This window comes from Leopardus geoffroyi, chromosome A3 (genome assembly GCF_018350155.1).
Source record: "Leopardus geoffroyi isolate Oge1 chromosome A3, O.geoffroyi_Oge1_pat1.0, whole genome shotgun sequence".
Classification (NCBI taxonomy): Eukaryota; Metazoa; Chordata; class Mammalia; order Carnivora; family Felidae; genus Leopardus; species Leopardus geoffroyi.
The window spans coordinates 84,056,386-84,075,526 of NC_059336.1; the positions used below are offsets into that span (position 1 = coordinate 84,056,386).

Here is a 19,141-nt window from a genome sequence, read left to right on the forward strand (position 1 = left end):
TAGAATTACTGAAGCCAATCTTCTTCCCTACAAATTGAGAAGTGTATATATTTTATGCATGTTTACATAGATTAGCCCAACCTGTAGGGTCATCTCAGATTCAGCCACTGTTGACCGAGCACTAGATACGTGCCAAGCACTCTGCTGAGCAATTTGACGTATGTTGTCTCATCTGACTGCCACTAGCTTTGTCATGGTCATTTGACCAACAAGGAAGCTGAGGCTCCCAGGACTGAGCCTCATGCTTTGATCAAGCTCACACAGTTAGTGTGGGTTCCAGGACTTAACTTGCAGTTATTTAACTAAATCAGTACACCTAACTGCACCTCTTGAAACCAATAGCTCTTAAAATGTTTTCCATTAGATTTGCCTTTTGTCAGGGTGTAACCATATCACTGAAGCAGAAAGGGACCTAATGACCACTCTCCTGTGCTCCATGGGTTCCACATGGGTCTAAGTTTTCTTAGAAAGTAACTGAGGAAGGGGGAAATGAGGCCTCTTGTGTATGTAATTAGCAACCTATGTCACACGTGAAATGACAGAGAAAGACACAATAAATAAAACAAAACTGGGGCGCCTGGGTGGCTCAGTGGGTTAAGCGTCTGACTTCGGTTCAGGTTCAGGTCATGATCTCACAGTTCAGGAATTCAAGCCCCACATCGGGCTCTGTGCAGAGCCTGCTCCCCCTCTCTCTCTTGAATGAATAAACTTTAAATGAATAAATAAACTTCAAAAAGAAATAAGTAAAACAAAACTATCTAGTTGTTTCAAAGAGGAACAAACTACCCAGTCAATGGGTAAGGGTGTTTCTTTTCCAAAAGCCTGTTCTAGAAGGGGCTAACGCCATTATGTAAGCCTTTTTTTTTTTTTTTTTTTTTTAGCATAACCAGTTAGATTACTTCTATATGTTTTGTTAGAAATGATGACAGCCAATTTGAAAGGTGTTCTCCTTGGTCTGGCTTTAGCTTGAGTTCTTTGTTTCCTCATGGGTCAAGAACAGTGCCCATTTACACATTAAAACAGGCTGGGTCCACTAACTCACAGTAGGTTTCTGACAGATGTGGTTGCAGCTTTCTATTTTATCATTAACAAGGTAAACTCTGAGCTTCAGTAGAGTGTAAAGACAACTAGATTGAAATATTGGAGGCCTGGGCTCCTGGTCCAAGAGCCACAACTTCCTGGCCACGTCACCTGCCATGTGTCCACTCTGAGTTTTGTTTTTTCTCACATAGCATGGAGGCAACATTATCTGTCCTTCCAACCTTTCCCAGTAATTGCAAGGCTCAAATCTGATAAAATATAATAAAAGCTCTTTGAAAATGTAAAGTGTTGTACAAACATAAGGGATATAAGGGACCACCCAAACTCCAAATCCTAAAAAAAAAGAATAAAAACCCCAAACTGGCCTTCGAGTTAACTTCCATTGAATACCTTTATTTCTGCCAATTTTGTCTTGTAATCTTGCCAATGACAGGTCCAGCTCTTTCTCCCACTGACCTAAGATGTTCCATGAACATCTGTGAGATGTGTGAGCACCTCCTCCCTCACCAAAACACGCCCTCAGTGTGCCAGCATTTCCCTGCCCAGTTAGATTGGACAACTGAGCAAGCATAGTTACTGTGACAAATACTGGGACCTGCCCAAATTTTGACTAAGATTCCTCCCTCTTCTATAATCTACTGTGGAGACAGACAGGGAACTCACATCAGCAAATGCTTTGGGAAGTTAAAAAGGGTTTGCTTAAGAAGGTTCATAAAGATAAAGGTAATCTTATTACTAAAACAATTTAAAGTTTTTAGTTGTTTTTTTTTTTTTTTTAAGGGGAAATTCTCTTCAGTTTGATTGCAAGATAAGGGTTTTGTTGTTAACCAAGATAAAGTATAGTGCTGAATAATCTCTTAAATTAAAAATTGAAGTGTATGTTACAGAGAATAGAGATAATTAAATAGCTTAGACTACAATAGGTGAAGGGAAAAGAGTTCTCATGAAAATTAGCTTAGTAAAGGTAAATTGCATTTGAATCTTAACTTCAGATCTGGGTGCTCTGCTATTTGGCATATGTTGAATTGATAATGCCTGTGTGTTAAAGAATTCTGATTGTTTCTTTTGCCTCTCTCACAGCTTATAAAAATGCAAGCAGACCCACCTAATGAATATTAATAGGAATGATGTCTAGATAACACATAAACCCCCTGGATCTGTGGACTTTGGATGGAGTAGTCAGAGAGGATTTCTGTGGCTTTATTTAATACCAAATTTACATACTTTTAAAGAATAAACATCATCTTAATATTTTAATATCAATATTCCAAAGTGGAGATTTTCGTGAAATAAAAAGCTTAATTTTCCTTCCCTGAACATTATATTCACCAAGGTCTACATTTTAAGAGACAGGAAACTGTTAGCTAAAAAAGAAATTAACTTAATCCCCCTTCATTAAGTTCCAGTCTTTTTTTTGTTACTTAGAGACAAGTAATAATTATACCGGCAGCAATGCAAAGCATGTTTTACACTTTTGTTATACAAAAGGACTGCAGTTGTTAAGGTGACAGCAAAAGAAAATGAGAACATTGACAAATACTGATATATTTTTTTCTTGAATCCTCCCTGACTCTTGAAAGTAGATTTCACTCAGGTGTCTGAACGGCATTTTAATTCATTAACAGCACAAATTACACATGTGATTTTAGAAAATGTCAATCAACTAGCTAAACAATATTTTCCCGGCTAAGGTTATAAACACAGCAGCTAAGTGGGTGGAAGAGATCTAAAATGACTATACATCTCGGTTCTTTTAGAAAGCATAAAAGGTGGGTATTTTGTTTTCAAGCTGGTAGTTTTTTTTTTGTTTTTTGTTTTGGATGGAACTTGTAGCAAGTATACAGTAAATCTCAGCAGCGGGTATTATTTAAAGCACATGTGCTCTCTCTCTCTCTCTCCCTCCCTCTCTCTCTTTGACATTTGAAAAGACTTTTTAAATTTTAGCTTTACAAAAGTGGGGGGGGGGATCATTAAAATGTAGTTTGTACCATTAGATTCCATTATTTGTCATCTTTATGGCTGTTCTATAGTTTTCATTGCACCTTTAATGGTAAGCTTGGTCAGGAGAGGTGAGCGGGAATGTGCACGTACTTGGCTGCGGTGCTGCTGACAGTGTCTGCTAGCTGGGCTTCAATCCACGTCCCTGTAGATTTTAATGTCCCCACAGACTGCTGGCAGCCTGCTTCCAGCTGTGGCAGGCATGATGCAGTGAATTGCTTTTGAATGTTCTTTACTCAAATAGGCAGTAATTACAAGCTTAAAGAGGTTTAGTGGTCCAGTAAACTACATAATCACCCCTGAATTAGCCGGGGCTCATCAGTCCCAGCCCAGCAAGCTCGAGTCTGCTGTTTGTATGCAGCCATGATCACATAGCAACCTGATCAGCAGGTGTGGAACAGCCAGAGTCCCCCATAAACACAACTGTCTACTGGGGACAATGATCTCTAATGAGATGAGGCTACACCATCACTGTCATTTAAGTGGGAAAATTAGCACTAGAGAATGAGTACCAGTTCCAGGGGTCTTTAGTCATATGGGGAGCAGCGCGGAATCTTCATTGCTCTCTCCCTATCTCTAGTGCTCTCTCTCTCTCAAAAATCTTCTCACCAGATATACCAGTTTTGCTTCTACCTTATGGATATTTTATTCTTCATACAAGGATTTTTTCTGAATATTTAATGCTGGACAGGGCATCTGTAAAAGCAAATTATAATTACTGTTAACAGACTCATTCCAAAATGGTATCATTGTGTTTCATCCTCCTTTTCTTTTCTCTTAATGGTTTCAAAACACTTTCTTTTCTTTTCTCTTCTTTTCTTTTCTTTTCTTTTCTCTTCTTTTCTTTTTTCTTTTCTTTTCTTTTCTTTTCTTTTCTTTTCTTTTCTTTTCTTTTCCTTTCTTTTCTTTTCTCTTTTCTTTTCTCTTTTCTTTTCTTTTCTTTTTCCTTAAAGCGGAAAAGTGTTCTCCAGGTTGGGGATAAATCTCTTCTTAGCTGGTATGCTCTCTGAAATAGTAGAGATGAACTGTATGTACATTGGAAAAGATCCTCACTTTTTCAGAGTTTATTGTGTAAATGGGCCCTGAACTTTTTTTTTTTCCTTCCAGAAAAGTGGCCCAGTATGGTGTGTCACAGTTTTGTTTTATCTGTTATTGTGTAGTTCTCGGGGGAAACAATCTCCTTTATCCTTTTTTCAGTCCTGTGCTGAGCTCCCAGAGGATGGAGAACTTGAATTTCATTGCATTGCAGTTGGAGAGTGGGAAGCAAACTTTTGTAACAAATAAGCCTGACAACAGCATAGAGTGGATTCTGGAGAAACTTTGAGGGAAATTATAGCTAAGAAAGACTAATAAGATAACACAATAATTAGGAGCCTGGGCTACTGAACTAGACTGCTTAGGGTTCCATCCAAATTACAAGTAACAGACTCCATGCCTCAGTTTCCTCATCTGCAACATAAAGGAAAAACATTTCATCGGCTTGTTATATGGATTAGATGAGTGACTACTTGTAAAGCACTGAGAACATTGCCTGGCACAGAGTAAGCGTTATGTAAATGTCAGTTAAATAAAGTAAATAAAACCTGTACTGGTTTGAGATTTGTAGAGCTGAGTGAGAAGGATGCATATTTGTGGAAATAAGGCTGTTAGTTTTCCGATGTTTACCCGAAGCCATCTACTTATAAGTGCTAGTTGAGGCATTTGGGGTATCCCTAACTTCAATAGCATTCATTCATTCATACAACAAATATATATTGCACACACAGAACAAAGCTAGTTGCATTGAGAGTGAGAATAGCATTTGTGTGTTTTTATTAGTAATCTACTGAAATGCAATGGTTCCAAATGTAATTTTACTCGTACTCGATTAAGAATCAAATAAGAAATGAAATTGGCAAAAGACCCCATAAACTTCCAAACCGACACAACAATTTACTTCAAAGCAGACAGTTTAACGGATATTGTAGTGTAGTTGTCTGGAAAAGTAGGCATTTGTTTCTATGACCCTTAAGAGCATTCTCACGTATGACCACCCTTATTCCTGTATTTATAAGCAATGTTACAGGTACAAATACAGTGAGAGATGTATTAGTTCCACTGAGTTTTGTGTCTCATAGCAAAATCTAGAACCGAGTCATAGAAGTAAAAGACATAGACACACCTTAAAAGAATAGCTTACACATAAAATGAGTAGGAATCATCATATATATTCATGATTAACCCATGAGGGGTGAGTGGGATGGCTCCACCCATCATTTTAAATACAAAATAGTTTGGAAGCGAGTTTTCAAATCCACCAAGTTTCAAATCCCAGCTCTATGGCTTACCAGCTGTGTGAACTTGAGAAAGTTATTGGTCCATTCTGTGTCCAAGTCTCCTCATCTGTAAAATGAATGTAATAGTTGCGCCTACCTCATAAGGTTTTGTGAGATTACATGCCTTAATACATGTAAAACATTTGGAACAACGCCTGATACATCCTCACTCCTTAATTCATGTAACCATTACTACAACTACTTTTAACTAATACTACTAAGCTACTATTAATAAAGTCCCTTTGGATGGGTGCTGTGGACAGATGCTGATGGAGAGAAAATGTGGGGGAAAGTTCTGGGGAATTACCTTTCACCCATGGCTCCAACTCTGCCCCTTGATGTTTGCCTCCAAGGCAGAAGCAATGGGGATGCGGAATGGGGGTTGTGGCAAGGAGAACAGCAACACTCTCCCGGATCATGGCTGTTAAAATGCAGAGAAACATTCAGTCATTGCTCACCACAGCTAAGAACTTGGTTCATGCTCCATTATAAGATGTGTGTGTGTGTGTGTGTGTGTGTGTTTTAATGTAGCTTAAAAAGGGGAAAGGAGATTGGAAAAGAAACATCTGTGGGAGCACAGCCAAGTGCAGAAACTCAGGGGAGGGAAGACCTGGCCCCAGGACTAAGCGGCTGAGAGCTGTCGTGCATGTTTTTTGACCTAGCCGGGCCTCAGCTTCCTCTTCTGTGAAATGGAGCTAAGCATAGTCCCTACTCATAGGGGCCACCAGGAGTACATGAGATAATACATGTAATGTGTTTGTCTGACTGACAAACAGTAAGAGTTCAAATGAGCTGTGATTTAAAATGATATGAAGAGGGGGCGCCTGGGTGGCGCAGTTGGTTAAGCGTCCGACTTCAGCCAGGTCACGATCTCGCGGTCCGGGAGTTCGAGCCCCGCGTCAGGCTCTGGGCTGATGGCTCAGAGCCTGGAGCCTGTTTCCGATTCTGTGTCTCCCTCTCTCTCTGCCCCTCCCCCGTTCATGCTCTGTCTCTCTCTGTCCCAAAAATAAAATAAACGTTGAAAAAAAATATTAAAAAAAAAATAAAATGATATGAAGAGGTCACAAAAGTGAAGCATGACTTTTCCCCTCCATCCCCACCCCCAGGCCCCTACAGCTCCCACTCTGTTTTTCTTATTGGCCTTTTCATGTTTCCTTTTATAGCCATGGTCTTCTACTAAGAGAATCAATATTCAGGGAGTTCATTAATAATCATAACTGTTCAAAATAATTTTAGCACTCTTCATGAATTTTAATACTTTTAGGAGGAGGGTATAAGTAATTGCTAATTTACAGTCTAAATTTTATGCTTTAATGCATATACTTAAAAAGACTCCTGTAACACATACATAGCTAATAAAGAATAGATCTAAAACATTGTCATTATTATAGAATTGCAAGCAACTTAAAGAAAATGTCCAATGTGAAAGACTGTGAAATCCCTTAATATAAGTATTTGTCTTTTTTTTTTTTTTTTTGGTATTTGTCTTTTTTGTTTAGTGTTTTTATTTTATATTTATAAGAAATTAAAAGGTCAGAGAGATGAGACAAGCAAGGTATTGTAGTCTTGGCCCCTTACAACGGACTGTGAAACCATGGTGTCACTGCTGTGAATCATAAAAGATCATCTCATTAGTGCAAAAGTAAAGACCGCTATGAAATATTACCCGGTGTTCAACTTTTCCTTCCATGCTTCTGTCATTTTCATGGGATAAGATCAAGTTTAGAAATCCCTACCTGACTTCCCTACTTGCATAACTCCACCAGCAACTTCATATAACTGCTGCTGGATAGACGAGAAATCGGAGGGGTTGTCTGGAAAATGGCTTGACTAGGCTTCAGAGAAAGCAAGTGCTGGGAATCGATGGAGCACATTTAATCCGAGAACCAGGCAATCTAGGAGCGCTGGTGGAGAATTAAAAAGCAGGTCGAAGTCCTGCGACTTCCCTGATGATGCTCCAAACGTTCTTGGCTTCTTCGCCAGTCCTGCCAGCACCTCTTCTTTTGATTCCAGCCCGGGCTAGCATGCAGAACTCAACTGCTATGCATGCAGAGGCTGTGTTCTTCCACTGCACGCTGCCCTGCTTTTGTAATGCAAATGGGAGGCACAAAGTGTCTCTTTGATAATGTGCAGTCAAAAGACAAAAAAGCATTCACTGAAACAGTAAAACTAATTCATAAAGCTGAAAGACAATAGGGAAGCATTATGGATTTTTTTAAAGGAAAAAAGTATCCTGGATCAATGTAATTGTCACAGTGTAAGCTATTCATAGTGAATGCATAAGGGGAAAATGGCTGCAAGTTTACGTAAAGTGGGAGAAGTTTTTACAGGCAAAAAATTATATTAAACAAATATAAATACATTCGGTTAGCAAGTTTCTGCTTATCTCCTGAGAGGTCAAAGATATAGCTAGTTATTTTAATTTAGAACCACAATATTCCCTTAGTGTCAAAAACTCAGTAGAAGTTTTAAAAGAACACGGAGATCTAATGGTTAAAAGCCATAGGGTGGATTTTTTTTTTTTTTTCTTTAAAGGGAGTATCTCTCCATCACATACCAGAGTTTAGCTCAAGGTCAACTTATATTAATGCATTAAACTTAGCTGTGGAGGAGGCAAAGGGCTGGAGGAAGAAGGATAAAAGAAGTTCCGAAATTGTTCTTCCAACATATTCAGCCAAGCAACAGAACATTGCCTTGATAAGGGATATATTGGACAGTTGCCATAATTCCTCCTGTTAGATCAGCTCCCACGGTACCTATTCCCATACCTTTTAAAGTATAGCATGTAACATTTTGCTTGAAAATTGCTTCCACCTCTATTGCTTTGTTATAGCTGTTTTGCAGTTTCGGGATAGAGGCAGTTCTGTGTCACAAGAAATTACTAATCTGAGGTTTGAGAAGGGGCAGCGTAGCCTTCCATTATCTCACCAGTGAGCTCTGTACAGGATTATTTTCAAATTTTCTGCTGCCATTACAATGTGCTGTTAGAGTGGGCAAGGCGGGCAGGGAGGGAACGTTATTGAAACTTGGTTACCAGGGTAGATAAGATAAAGTTCATCACTGTCTTGGCATCCGCATTTGCAGTCAAGGGTGGAAAATTTGATGAAAGGAGTACATTTGGTCAAGGATATCGTTAAGATATAAGACTGGACATTTTCCATCTGTGCACTGAAGAGTTTTTTCTTTTGCCATCGATACTCATCTGAAACGGTCTGCTTGATTGTTTAAGTAAATAAGTTTTCTTCCAACGTTCTGTAAGCTCGTAAATACCAGATAACCAGTGTCAGAACCCCCCTCCCATCCCAACCTCAAGAAACAAAATTGGAGCTGTGCAGACGTAACTTTCTTTTTAGCATGTTGCCATTTTCTTTCTGTCGCTTTCTATTCTTTGGGGCTGATAAAATGACAGTTCAGACTTCACTTTTATGTAAGCTATTTTTAGATTTTCGTCAGACATTCTTTAACCATTTCTATGACACAGGACACATACTCCAGGGATCACTTCATTCTTTGATGGGGTTATTAAGCAATCACTGCTATACTAGGTCATCATCAGAAGTCACATTTCAGATCCAGAAACACAGGAAGAGTGACACACGGGTTCTATGTCAGCAAGAGGCTTACCCTGGAGAGGAGAAGTCAGGGCATTGATTGCTGAAATAAGGATGATCATTTTGTGAGTTGTCCCCCACTACCCCCAAGCCACGTCTTTTCCCACTGAGTCCAGCACCTCTTCTCTCCCCCGCGAAGCCAGCCCAATACACGTGTGCACGTTTAATGCTGGAAGGGAGGGTCAGCTTCACCCTTACATAATCACTCTTTTATGGCTTTCACTCATTCCTGAGGTGTTAATGCAGATCAAATGGGAAACACTCGAGAAGGAACCCTTGTAGCTACTGCCCTGCCTCGCTCTCCGTTAATTCTTATTGTAAGATCTAAAGGTAATTTTGTTTGCTCTCTTAATGCGTTGCAGTTCTCCCAGTGGCCCTTGCATATCCTTTCTCAAATTCCCATCTTGATCAATTGTTTGCAAATAATTAAGCTTTTAAGAGCATGAGGCTAATGTACACAACAAAGGAAAGGTCTCCTGTCACTACCTATTGGACTGTGGTCAAATTTGCTTTGATATCCCAAAGTGATTAGGTTGATTGGTGTGTCTGGCCAAGTGCAACCCATCTTCCCTTCACAAGAACCTACTGATCTTTCTTAAACTAGTGTCCTTGCCGTTAATAGCAAAGGTGTTCAGGAGAAAGGCAAGGGGTGACCTAGGCCCTTGGTTGCAATGGTTTGGAATGAATTTCCCATTTTCTTCCTAGAATGTCCTCCTCTTTATCTCTTTTGTAAACTGATGTCTACCTTTGCCCATCTTACGATCCTGTGGGCATAACACAACAGGATTTTGAATGTTTTTACAGGAGCCTTGCTCCTGGCATGTTGGGTTTTTGTCAACTCATTTTTTTTCAAGTCTACAAAGGAATAACTCATACTGTCCACAAAAAGCTTATGTAAGAAAGATGCATAGGATTTAAGATATTTAAAGATACTGGGTTTCAGTTAAAAGCTTACTCCTTTGTGAATTTTTGGCTGACTGTGGATTAGCTACCTGAAGTCATGGCTTTCATGTGATTCTAGCAATTATGGATTTTTTTTCTTCAGGGAATTAAAAGTTTGTGGGACACCCAGTCGAGGAACTATGGAAAAAAGAAAAAAATTCAATCTCCCTACCATAGACAAGGGTTTAGGGAATTTTGTTGACACCTTTTTTCCCCCTTAACAATGACCAGATTATTGTGGCATTTAATTTCATCCAGACTCATTCACTTCTATTTAAAAAAAATATATCCTGAATGACTGAAAATTGTTTAATGGAGATGGAGTGCTGGGTCTCCATAGCTTGAGGCTGCCTAGCAATTATGCTGCATGAAATTAGACACAGTTTGTTCCAATTACTTAAAATCAGATCACATGAAAAGTGACAGAGGAAAAAAAGAACTTTCTCGTTTCATGATATTTAAATTATGAAATCAGAAACTGCATGATGTGAAGAAACAACCTAAATTTGTGCTGAAATTTTGAGGGCCATCGATTGCTCTTTGAAGCTGTAATGATTCAGGTAATTTTAATGATCCAGAGAGAATTTTCCTGACACCACCTGCATAAATAAAATGTGAGTTCCATTTGCTTTGTAAGAATGGTTGTAAAACTTACTCACAAACAGGCATGCAAAAATACTCTTGAAAACACAGCACAAATAAATGACTGTGACAATTCTCAATTTTCAAAGTAACTAAAGGTAAATGGCATAAATATTAATTTTTATCCAGTTCTGGTCATAATATTAGGTCACAACTAACGAGGCAGGGCAAAAGGTATTGCCATCCAGCTACAGTGAATAGAGATTGTTGACATATTTATTAATTCTACTGGAAGAGATTTCCACAGGACCTGAACAACTGTAAGCAAATTACAGAAGATGTTATAGATTGGAAACGACTTGTGTACATGGGTCTATACTTTTAGATGGCAAATAGTGCCAACAGCTGGATGCTAAAATTTGCATATTTCAAAATCAGGCTTATAATCTGTAAGAATTGCCAGCCTGGGTAACTTTTAACTGTTATGGGTCTTTAAACTGCAGAAGACAAAATTGAAGATTAGAAAAGTTGTCCCTTGTTTAAAATCTCATAGTTAGTGAGCGGCAGCATAAATTTATACACTCCACAGGGTCATGTGTGCCTATAACAGTTCCTCAACTAATGTAGACATAGAAATTCTATATATCAAACCTTAAATCAGTGTCTATTCACTGGATAAGAGGTTCATACGGTTTGTATTGTGCGGCAAACTTTTATGCCACAGGAGCCATATTTTAAACCTTAGGGTAGAGGATTCCTTTAACTCAGTATCCAGTCATGAGATTTTGCCTGTGATTACTGGCATTATGTTGTGTAGGGTGATTGTCACCTATGATCTTAGCCTATTTTGAAATTTATATACTGTTATTTGAAAAGAGTGGGTTGATATCACTGTTAGGAATGAAGTCAGGAAAGTAGCATTGTGGATCTCAAGTTGGATTGTTTACACCTCCTGTGGGCTGTTGAAAAAAAAGTTTTATTATACATTTTGATGTTGCATCTGAGTGGACGGTATCTGTGTATCATGGCAAGACATAGCCTCCTTCTTGTTTCTCAGATATTTACTGATTTCCTGTTATGCGCTAGGCTGGGCTTTGAGGATGGTGAATGAGAAAGTCATGGACTTTGGAGTTTCTCCATGGGTGAGAAGAGGCACACCGAAAGGAAACAAATCACGAGAACAGGTGTTTCGGAGAGTGAGGCTCTGCCGTTAGGGAGAAAAGGAAAAGATCAATGTGAGGGCAGTAAGGTGGGCTGGTGGACTCTGGGTGGGTGAGGCTTGGCCTTTGAGCTGAGATGAGAAAGTGACGCTGGAGCAGGCGACTGAAGGGTAGGGACAAGGTTGGTGTGTTGGAAGAACAGAAAGGAGGACTGTGTGGTCTGACAGAGGGGTGGAGCAGGGGCGAAGAAAAGGCCACAGAGTCTGAGAGGTGGGCAGGGCTGGGTGGTGGCGTGCCTTACAGGCCATGGTAAGCAGTCTGAAAGTTTTGGGGAGGGCGTAAGAATGAAGATTACAAAAGGCATTTGCCACATCCCTCAGTCATGGTGAGGCTTAGACGCTGGAAGGGAAGCAGGAAATATCACTGAGTCATGTGGCTGCTGACCATGCCTTTCCCTGGCCAGTTTCCTCACCTGTAAGACAGGACAGACCATAGATTCCATTTATGTCCCTCAAAGGGATATAATGGGGATTAATTACCATCCTGCCTGTAATATACTTGGAGCTCTTTAGAGAAAGGCACTATATTCCATGAAAGCAAAGCCTTATTCTAATTGTGTATTTATTGATTAAGTGACAATCAAAGACAATGCTTATGGGAAAAATTGCTACATCTCTGCTCTCCACAAACGAATCCCACGTGTACAGATATAGAACATATTTAAACTTACCTATAATAGCATTAAAGTGGTCATTAACAAGCCTTCTTAGCATCTAATCAGACATTATTAATGAGATTAAAACCTATGTTAATTAACATTCAATAGACCAGAATTTAGTTTCCAACTGTAGAGATAGTTAAATTGAGAGTTGAGGGTGCCCTTTCTCATTCATAAGAGAATAGAAGGTTGACTATTAGAACAATTTTTATCTGGGGAGAATTTATTGGGATGCGGTAGTTTCAAGCTAGTCAATGTGTCCATAGATGGATACCAGGTCCCAGGCTTTAGAAATGTATATTTCAGATTTAGATATAGTTCATTACTGAACAAAAAGTATTTGTGCCAAAACTAATTTCAGTAGAATTCCAAACATTCTTTCAAGAGGGTATGAGTTTCATTTTATTATCTAATCCTGTAATACTTTTTTATCCACTCTAACTCATGAGGAACATGGCTGGGCTTGTTCTTAGCATGCAAAATATGCTGGTCTTTGACCTTGTATTGGCCTGTGTTCAGAATCCCAGCATGTGTTGACATTCAGATATGGAAACCAACTTTGGTTGAATGTCCTTTGTTTGCTTTTCAGAAGAGCTGCAATGATTAGTGGTTCAAAAATATCCACCCACTCTAATTTTGATATTTGCATCTGGCAATATGGTGTTTTGGAGGGAAAATGTCATGCTGACAAAGTGCTTAACTACTGGGGACCTCAGCTGAGACGGTTGGTCCAAATGGTTCAGCTTTAGAAGTCTGTGGTTCTATGAATATATTACATCAAGATGATAGGATTTTATATCATCAAAAAGGGCTTCTCCTTATTTTAATCTTATACAGTGAAGATCATTCTAAACTTTCTGTGTTTGCGACAAATAAACCTTTAAAGGATAAACTCAGTATCAAGGTTCTGCAAGTATCCTAAGTAGCTATTTATACACTTCACTAATCTTTGTAATTGGCTTGTCTTTTACTGCCATTAATTAGATGATGTAGTATTCCATTAATAAGAGTGACACACCTCAGCATTTTTACCTTTAATTATAGACTGTATCTTCACTAGACACTGAGGCTATTGACAAAATAGCCTAAATATTGCCTGATATACACATACTATTTTTACAGAGCGTATGTGTTTCTTATTGAATCCCTAGCACCTAGCATCGCACCTGACATGTGATACACACTACACTATCTGCCCGGGGTATATGTGCACACATCTATCTTTTTTTTGTTCTCTTGCAGCACCCTTACCCTTCTGAAGAACAGAAAAAGCAGTTGGCACAAGACACGGGACTCACCATCCTTCAAGTGAACAATTGGTAAGTAATCTGGCTTTGGGCAACCTGCAGCTCATGTTTTGCATTAACAAGACACACCCAGTTGTTGCTGTTTTCTCTGGTGGCTCCTTGATGGAAAAGTGAAAATAAATGGTTGACTGATAGGTGAGAGCACTGGCTGGCATAGAAAAAAAAAAAAAAAAAAAACAAAACCAAAAAATCCAAAAAGAAACAAAACAAGCCAAAAAACCAACATTGCATTGCATTCCATTGCCTTTACAAATCGATGAGTTTTAGGCATAATGTAAGTTAAGTATTTAATTCGCATACACTGTGGCTCCATAAATGGCTTTTTTCATTTTAGGATAATCAATAGAAGGAGTGGCATCGTCCTAGTTTCTGTGGAACAAGAAAATCCACCATCACATATCAGTCAGGTTTTAAATTCGGTGAATAGTTAACTGCAGTTATTTTGTTAGGGCTGAGCTTTTGAGGATAGTGTCCCCTTACCTCCTATCCTCTGTCCACGGAAAAAGAGAAATTATTTATGTTTCCACTTTGAAGCTGTTCAAAACCCGATGTGTTTCAGGGCTGTTCAATACTACTTCTAAGTAAATGTGTGAATTCCTGATTTGGGAGGAAGCTGAGATTACGTACCAAGTACTAGCCAACAATATTCTGACAATGTACTGTGGTGTGGCAACAAGGCTTTGGGAAAGTATGATTTATTACCCTTTGTGAGTGTGCTGAAAGCCAGGTTCATATAATCACCCAGAGCTAGTGTCATATTTGAAGGGTATCGAAATCCAATATCCTCTCAAACTAAGTGTATCTAATTAATTGTCCTAATATTTTTAGATTAGTGTTTATGATGGGGAAACCTTATCCTCTTTGAAGTAAAATCCAGAAAAGGCCCACAGCCTGGTTGGGGAAAGGGGAGAACTGGGGGTGCCAGTTTGCAGACAGAAGTATTTCTTTCTGTTCAGTAAGTGTCAAAGATTAATATTACAGAATCTCTGCTTACATGGCCTAATCCATTTTGGTGAATAAATTTGTTCTTGATGTCCATTGCACCTACATTAACAGACCCTTCTCTGTTAGAGAGCCTGGGAGCCTTTGGGAGAGATTCCAGATATATTAAACCCCATTACAGAAAATGTAATTTCTGTCAATATAATCCCATGTATTCTTCAATTTAGTATTTTAGAGATAACAAGCTACTTACAATATATTTGCCTTTGGAGGATTAATTTACAAAGTGCACTATCTGCAAGACGCAGACAGACTCACATAAGCATTGCTTGTAAGGGTTATCAATTTCTATGACCTTACCGCAGCCTTGGGAGATCAATTTTTGCAGCCCTTTAGCCAAGTGGATAGGGAGCCAATGGAAGCCATACTATACCTAAATGTGTTGCTACGAGGGTGTCACTGCGGAGATTTTTTGTTTGCCTTGTACCTGCTATTGTATCTTCATTTTCAAGACTGTTGATACTATATATTTGAACTTCGTCTTCAGATCATCCTGGACAGTGTTATAGGCTAGACCATCCATTTTGCATGCACGTCTGAATTCAAATATATTTTCGAGGTTAAACTGATGATGTAATTTTAATACAATGGAGGCTGTACAAATGTATTTCCCTGGGAAATGTTCCCATCCGAGGGCCGAGGAGTGGCAGGGCGAACTCTAATCAAGGAAGGCGAAAGCACTGCCACTCAGGTGATCTATCACACACGGCATCTCTCTTCCTCTTCAGTGTTGCTAGCAAACTCCCTCCGTAAACATTGTTACCGGTGAACAAATTCCAATACAACTTGCTTTCCACAGGTGGACCAACTTAAGGGCTATTTCCTGTGGATGCACAGGCAGGCAGGCATTCCTGTGACACCAGACAGTATGCAATTGTCATTTTCCTAGGTTCTATACACTGGTCATAAAGCAACTTCCTCGGTTTTGCAATTAGAAGAGGAAAAGAGGGACCTTAAAAAAGTTAAACTACTTTTCAGAGTATGTGCAGACCTACTATAAACTTCACACTGATAACTCAGTTCTGCCCAGGTACGAACATACAGATCACTTTTAGTTACGCGCGATGTAAACACGATTCTGACCTCAGCTGGCACTGTGTACTGTGCCTGTGTTCTCTCTACTTCTGTGTGGAGTTAGAAGTGACTTTTGCTTGTACTTCGTTGTTTTGCATTTGGCAACTGTCTCAATTCTAACAGCTAGGTGGTAGAGAATTCCCCTCAAGTAAGTAAAAGTTTTAAGAGAGATTGTTTCGCCTAAGTTTGATGAATAATGACATTCCCGTGTTTGCTTTGAGTTTCTAATGGTTTATTAATTATCATCCAAACCTTCAGCTTTTGAGGAGCTGATAATAGATTTATTTTTTGTTTATAGGCTTTGAGTAGGAAATAGGTTGGAAGAATAGGGAAACCTAGATGATGCTAGATGAAAACCAAAGATGTCAGAGCATCTTAAACTATGGTATACTTGCAGACTAACAACAGCATAAACACTGAAGGGTTTTCATTTTCCTTTCTCATAATAAAAAATTACACAGAGCTTTTTTGAGAGCCTGTAAACATTTTTCCTGTGTTGGATATCAAGCCCAAGTTACTTCCTTCTAGAAATCATAATTAAAAGAAAATCGTCATTAGTATTTTAACATTTCCCCTTCACTTCATTTAGCCACAACATTTAAAAATGTGTGTCTTCCTTCTTGGGTTTCTTAAAACTTGTTAACACACATGTACATTTTGTACGAACTATGAGTCACTGCTGGAGAGATTTAATAAAATGCTGAAGGGCAGGTTGGGTGTAGATCAGTCATAATTATTGGCAGCAACATAATGTATCGAAGCACACAATATGAAAGTGAAAAATAGAAACTCGTGTCTAGTTGTTAGCTTGTCATAGAAACCCTGGCCGATGCAGCTTTCAGTTCAGTTTTGATTGAAAAATGAGATGAGAAAAGTTTGGGTATTGCAATGGCCCTTTCATTCCGTTGCTGAACTGATCTTCTCTAATTGCCACAAGTGATATAAACTACCTGCCTTGGCTAAGGCCAAAGCAGATGGAATCTGGGGGGAGGGGAGACAATAGGGAGAATGTAAATGGAAAACAACAAGACAGATTTGATTAATTAAAAGAAAATTTGGATTACAAGAAACAACCATTGTCACTCTTACATTTGATCTACTTGTCAGAATGAAAACAGAGAGGAAGGATCTTAAAAAGGTTGCTATTTTGCTTATAGGAACTGGGCCCAGGGATGGAATGTGAAATTTATCAGATGAGACATTGTAGGACAAGTCTACGCCAACAAATTTTTTTGAGAATTGAGGCAATTATGCAAATAATTTGGGTGAAAATATTTTTACCTTCATTATCTAAGTATCTGAGGCAACTGTGTTTTTTAAAAAATTGACTTCCATAACTAATTGCCTAAACATTTCAATCTAGCATGCCGTGATAGACTTAGACTTAAAAGCTTAGTAATTTTTGAAATATAATATGTGCCATTGACTCATGTATTCTTCTCTCTTTGCTTTCTCACTCCCAGTTATGATTTGATCCCAAAATGAGAAATAATAGCATTTGGAGCTTTTGCATTCTGTTTTTTCATTGTTGTGGTGGTTGTGAAAATTACTTCTGTGAAAACATATTAGTAATATGTCGAGCATTTTAGTCATTTAAGCAGAAACTTCTTGAATTCTGAGATGGTCATTTAGGTCTTTAATTATTTAGGCAGAACTTTAAAGAAAACACATACACACACACACACACACACACACACACACACACACACACACACGGTTAATCAATACTTGGTTCTTTTTTCTCCCGAATGTACCAACTTTATTTCTTAATTTGGAAATATGAGCGTAGAATGGCCAGATAAAGACTCCCTTCTGTGTCTTCACAGCAGTGTTGCAGACCTGGGGATTCCATAGGATGCAGACCTGGGCCGGTGCTTGTATCTTACTTGCCCGATGCCTCAGACATACTCTGCCTCAGCAGAGTTCTAGCCTAGGGTGTATTGAATAAATTTGACAGTGTCTTTGTTTACTACTATTCATCCAAACACTTTCCCATTAAGGCCTAATGTTAAATGATTATTTCTTTATGCTCTGAGAAGGCAATATGGATTTTAGGTGCAAAATATATAGTCTATGTGAAATACAGCGTGTATGCAGAAAGAAAAATCACTCTATGTCAGTTCGGTGCATAAAATTCCAGGAAGCATCCTAACATCTGAGGTGACACTTTACAGAACTATCACAGCTCTGTAGTTCTCAGATTTAGTACATATACCAGATTTTCCTAGTTACTTCATTTATTGCCTTCAAAACTGCAAAGCATTCAGGCATCACTTCCCATTTATTACCGGGGGGGGGGGGGGGGAAGTATGTTATCCTTAGAGATTTATGCCACTGGCGGGTAAAAATGTAAACTTATTTTTTAAAAAATAGGATCTCCCTTTTAATAAACAGATTCAACTGTTAAAGGTCAGGTTTCTTTCTGAGTTATGGTAATACTGTAGCAAATACTTTTATAAGTAATCAAAGATTCTATAAATATAGGTACCTGTGTAGATGTAAATGTTAAAACATTCACAAATTATCCTCTCAAGTTCTGCGATCTAAAAATCAATAGGGGGTCATAGGGTTTCATAGAATTGCTCTGCTTTTTCTTCCAACATAATTTAATAATACATTTTACAGATGTTGTTTAAACATTAGGCACAGATTGTTTTGTCAATAAAGCTAAACAGAGGCATGACACAAAAGCAAGGAAAACAGATGTAAAAAACAGTGCACCATGCAAGAAGCACTGGGTCATTTGTTTGTTATTCAACTGCAAAATGAAAGTGCAGGGTGTATAGTGATTTTCTTTGCCTGGGAATCACCTAGGGATGGAACAACTTCACACACAAAAGGTAATTTTATTAAGCAGGTGGTTTAACTTTTTCCCTTGAGAATTTCAGTGTAACCTACATTTAAGGTAGGCTTCCTAACTGATCAATGGAGTAACAGGTGCAATATTTTTGAAAGAAGAAGGAGAAATATAAATAGAATAAGTCTGCAGCATGTTACAGAATGGGTTGTTGTTCTCCAAGCCCCAGTTAATTGCTATGCTTTTCACCTTGAGTGTCAATTCTAATAATATTACCTTTACGGGCACTTACTGTGGGCTTAGATTATAGCAATCAGTAATACTCACTAGATAAAATACTGTCTAGTTGCTCGTAAGAAAAATATTGAAATCAGTCAAAAAATGTTTAGCTTGCATATTGCCCGAGACAGAACTGGCAAGGTGCCAGGCAGGCAGGGTATTATTAGGAAAGCTGAGCAAATAGCTCGCAGGGAAAAGAGCTGTGAATTTAGAAACCTTCAGGTATTGTCATGTCAGAGAGTCTTAGGAGTTCAACAGAGACGCTGCTTTTGTCTGCAGATTCTAAAAATTTCCAGCAAACAATCCTCTTTGAAA

At 38.6% G+C, this 19,141-nt stretch overlaps 1 protein-coding gene across 6 annotated transcripts in view; it reads left to right on the top strand.

The window, feature by feature from the left end:
* MEIS1 (Meis homeobox 1) overlaps positions 1-19,141 on the top strand; it is a 138,019-nt gene that overhangs the window by 100,249 nt on the left and 18,629 nt on the right. For all 6 annotated transcript variants that reach the window (XM_045446265.1, XM_045446267.1, XM_045446270.1 and 3 more), the window contains exon 9: positions 13,610-13,686. In XM_045446265.1, the coding sequence (XP_045302221.1) occupies positions 13,610-13,686 (77 nt within the window). The remainder of the gene's footprint in view (positions 1-13,609; positions 13,687-19,141) is intronic.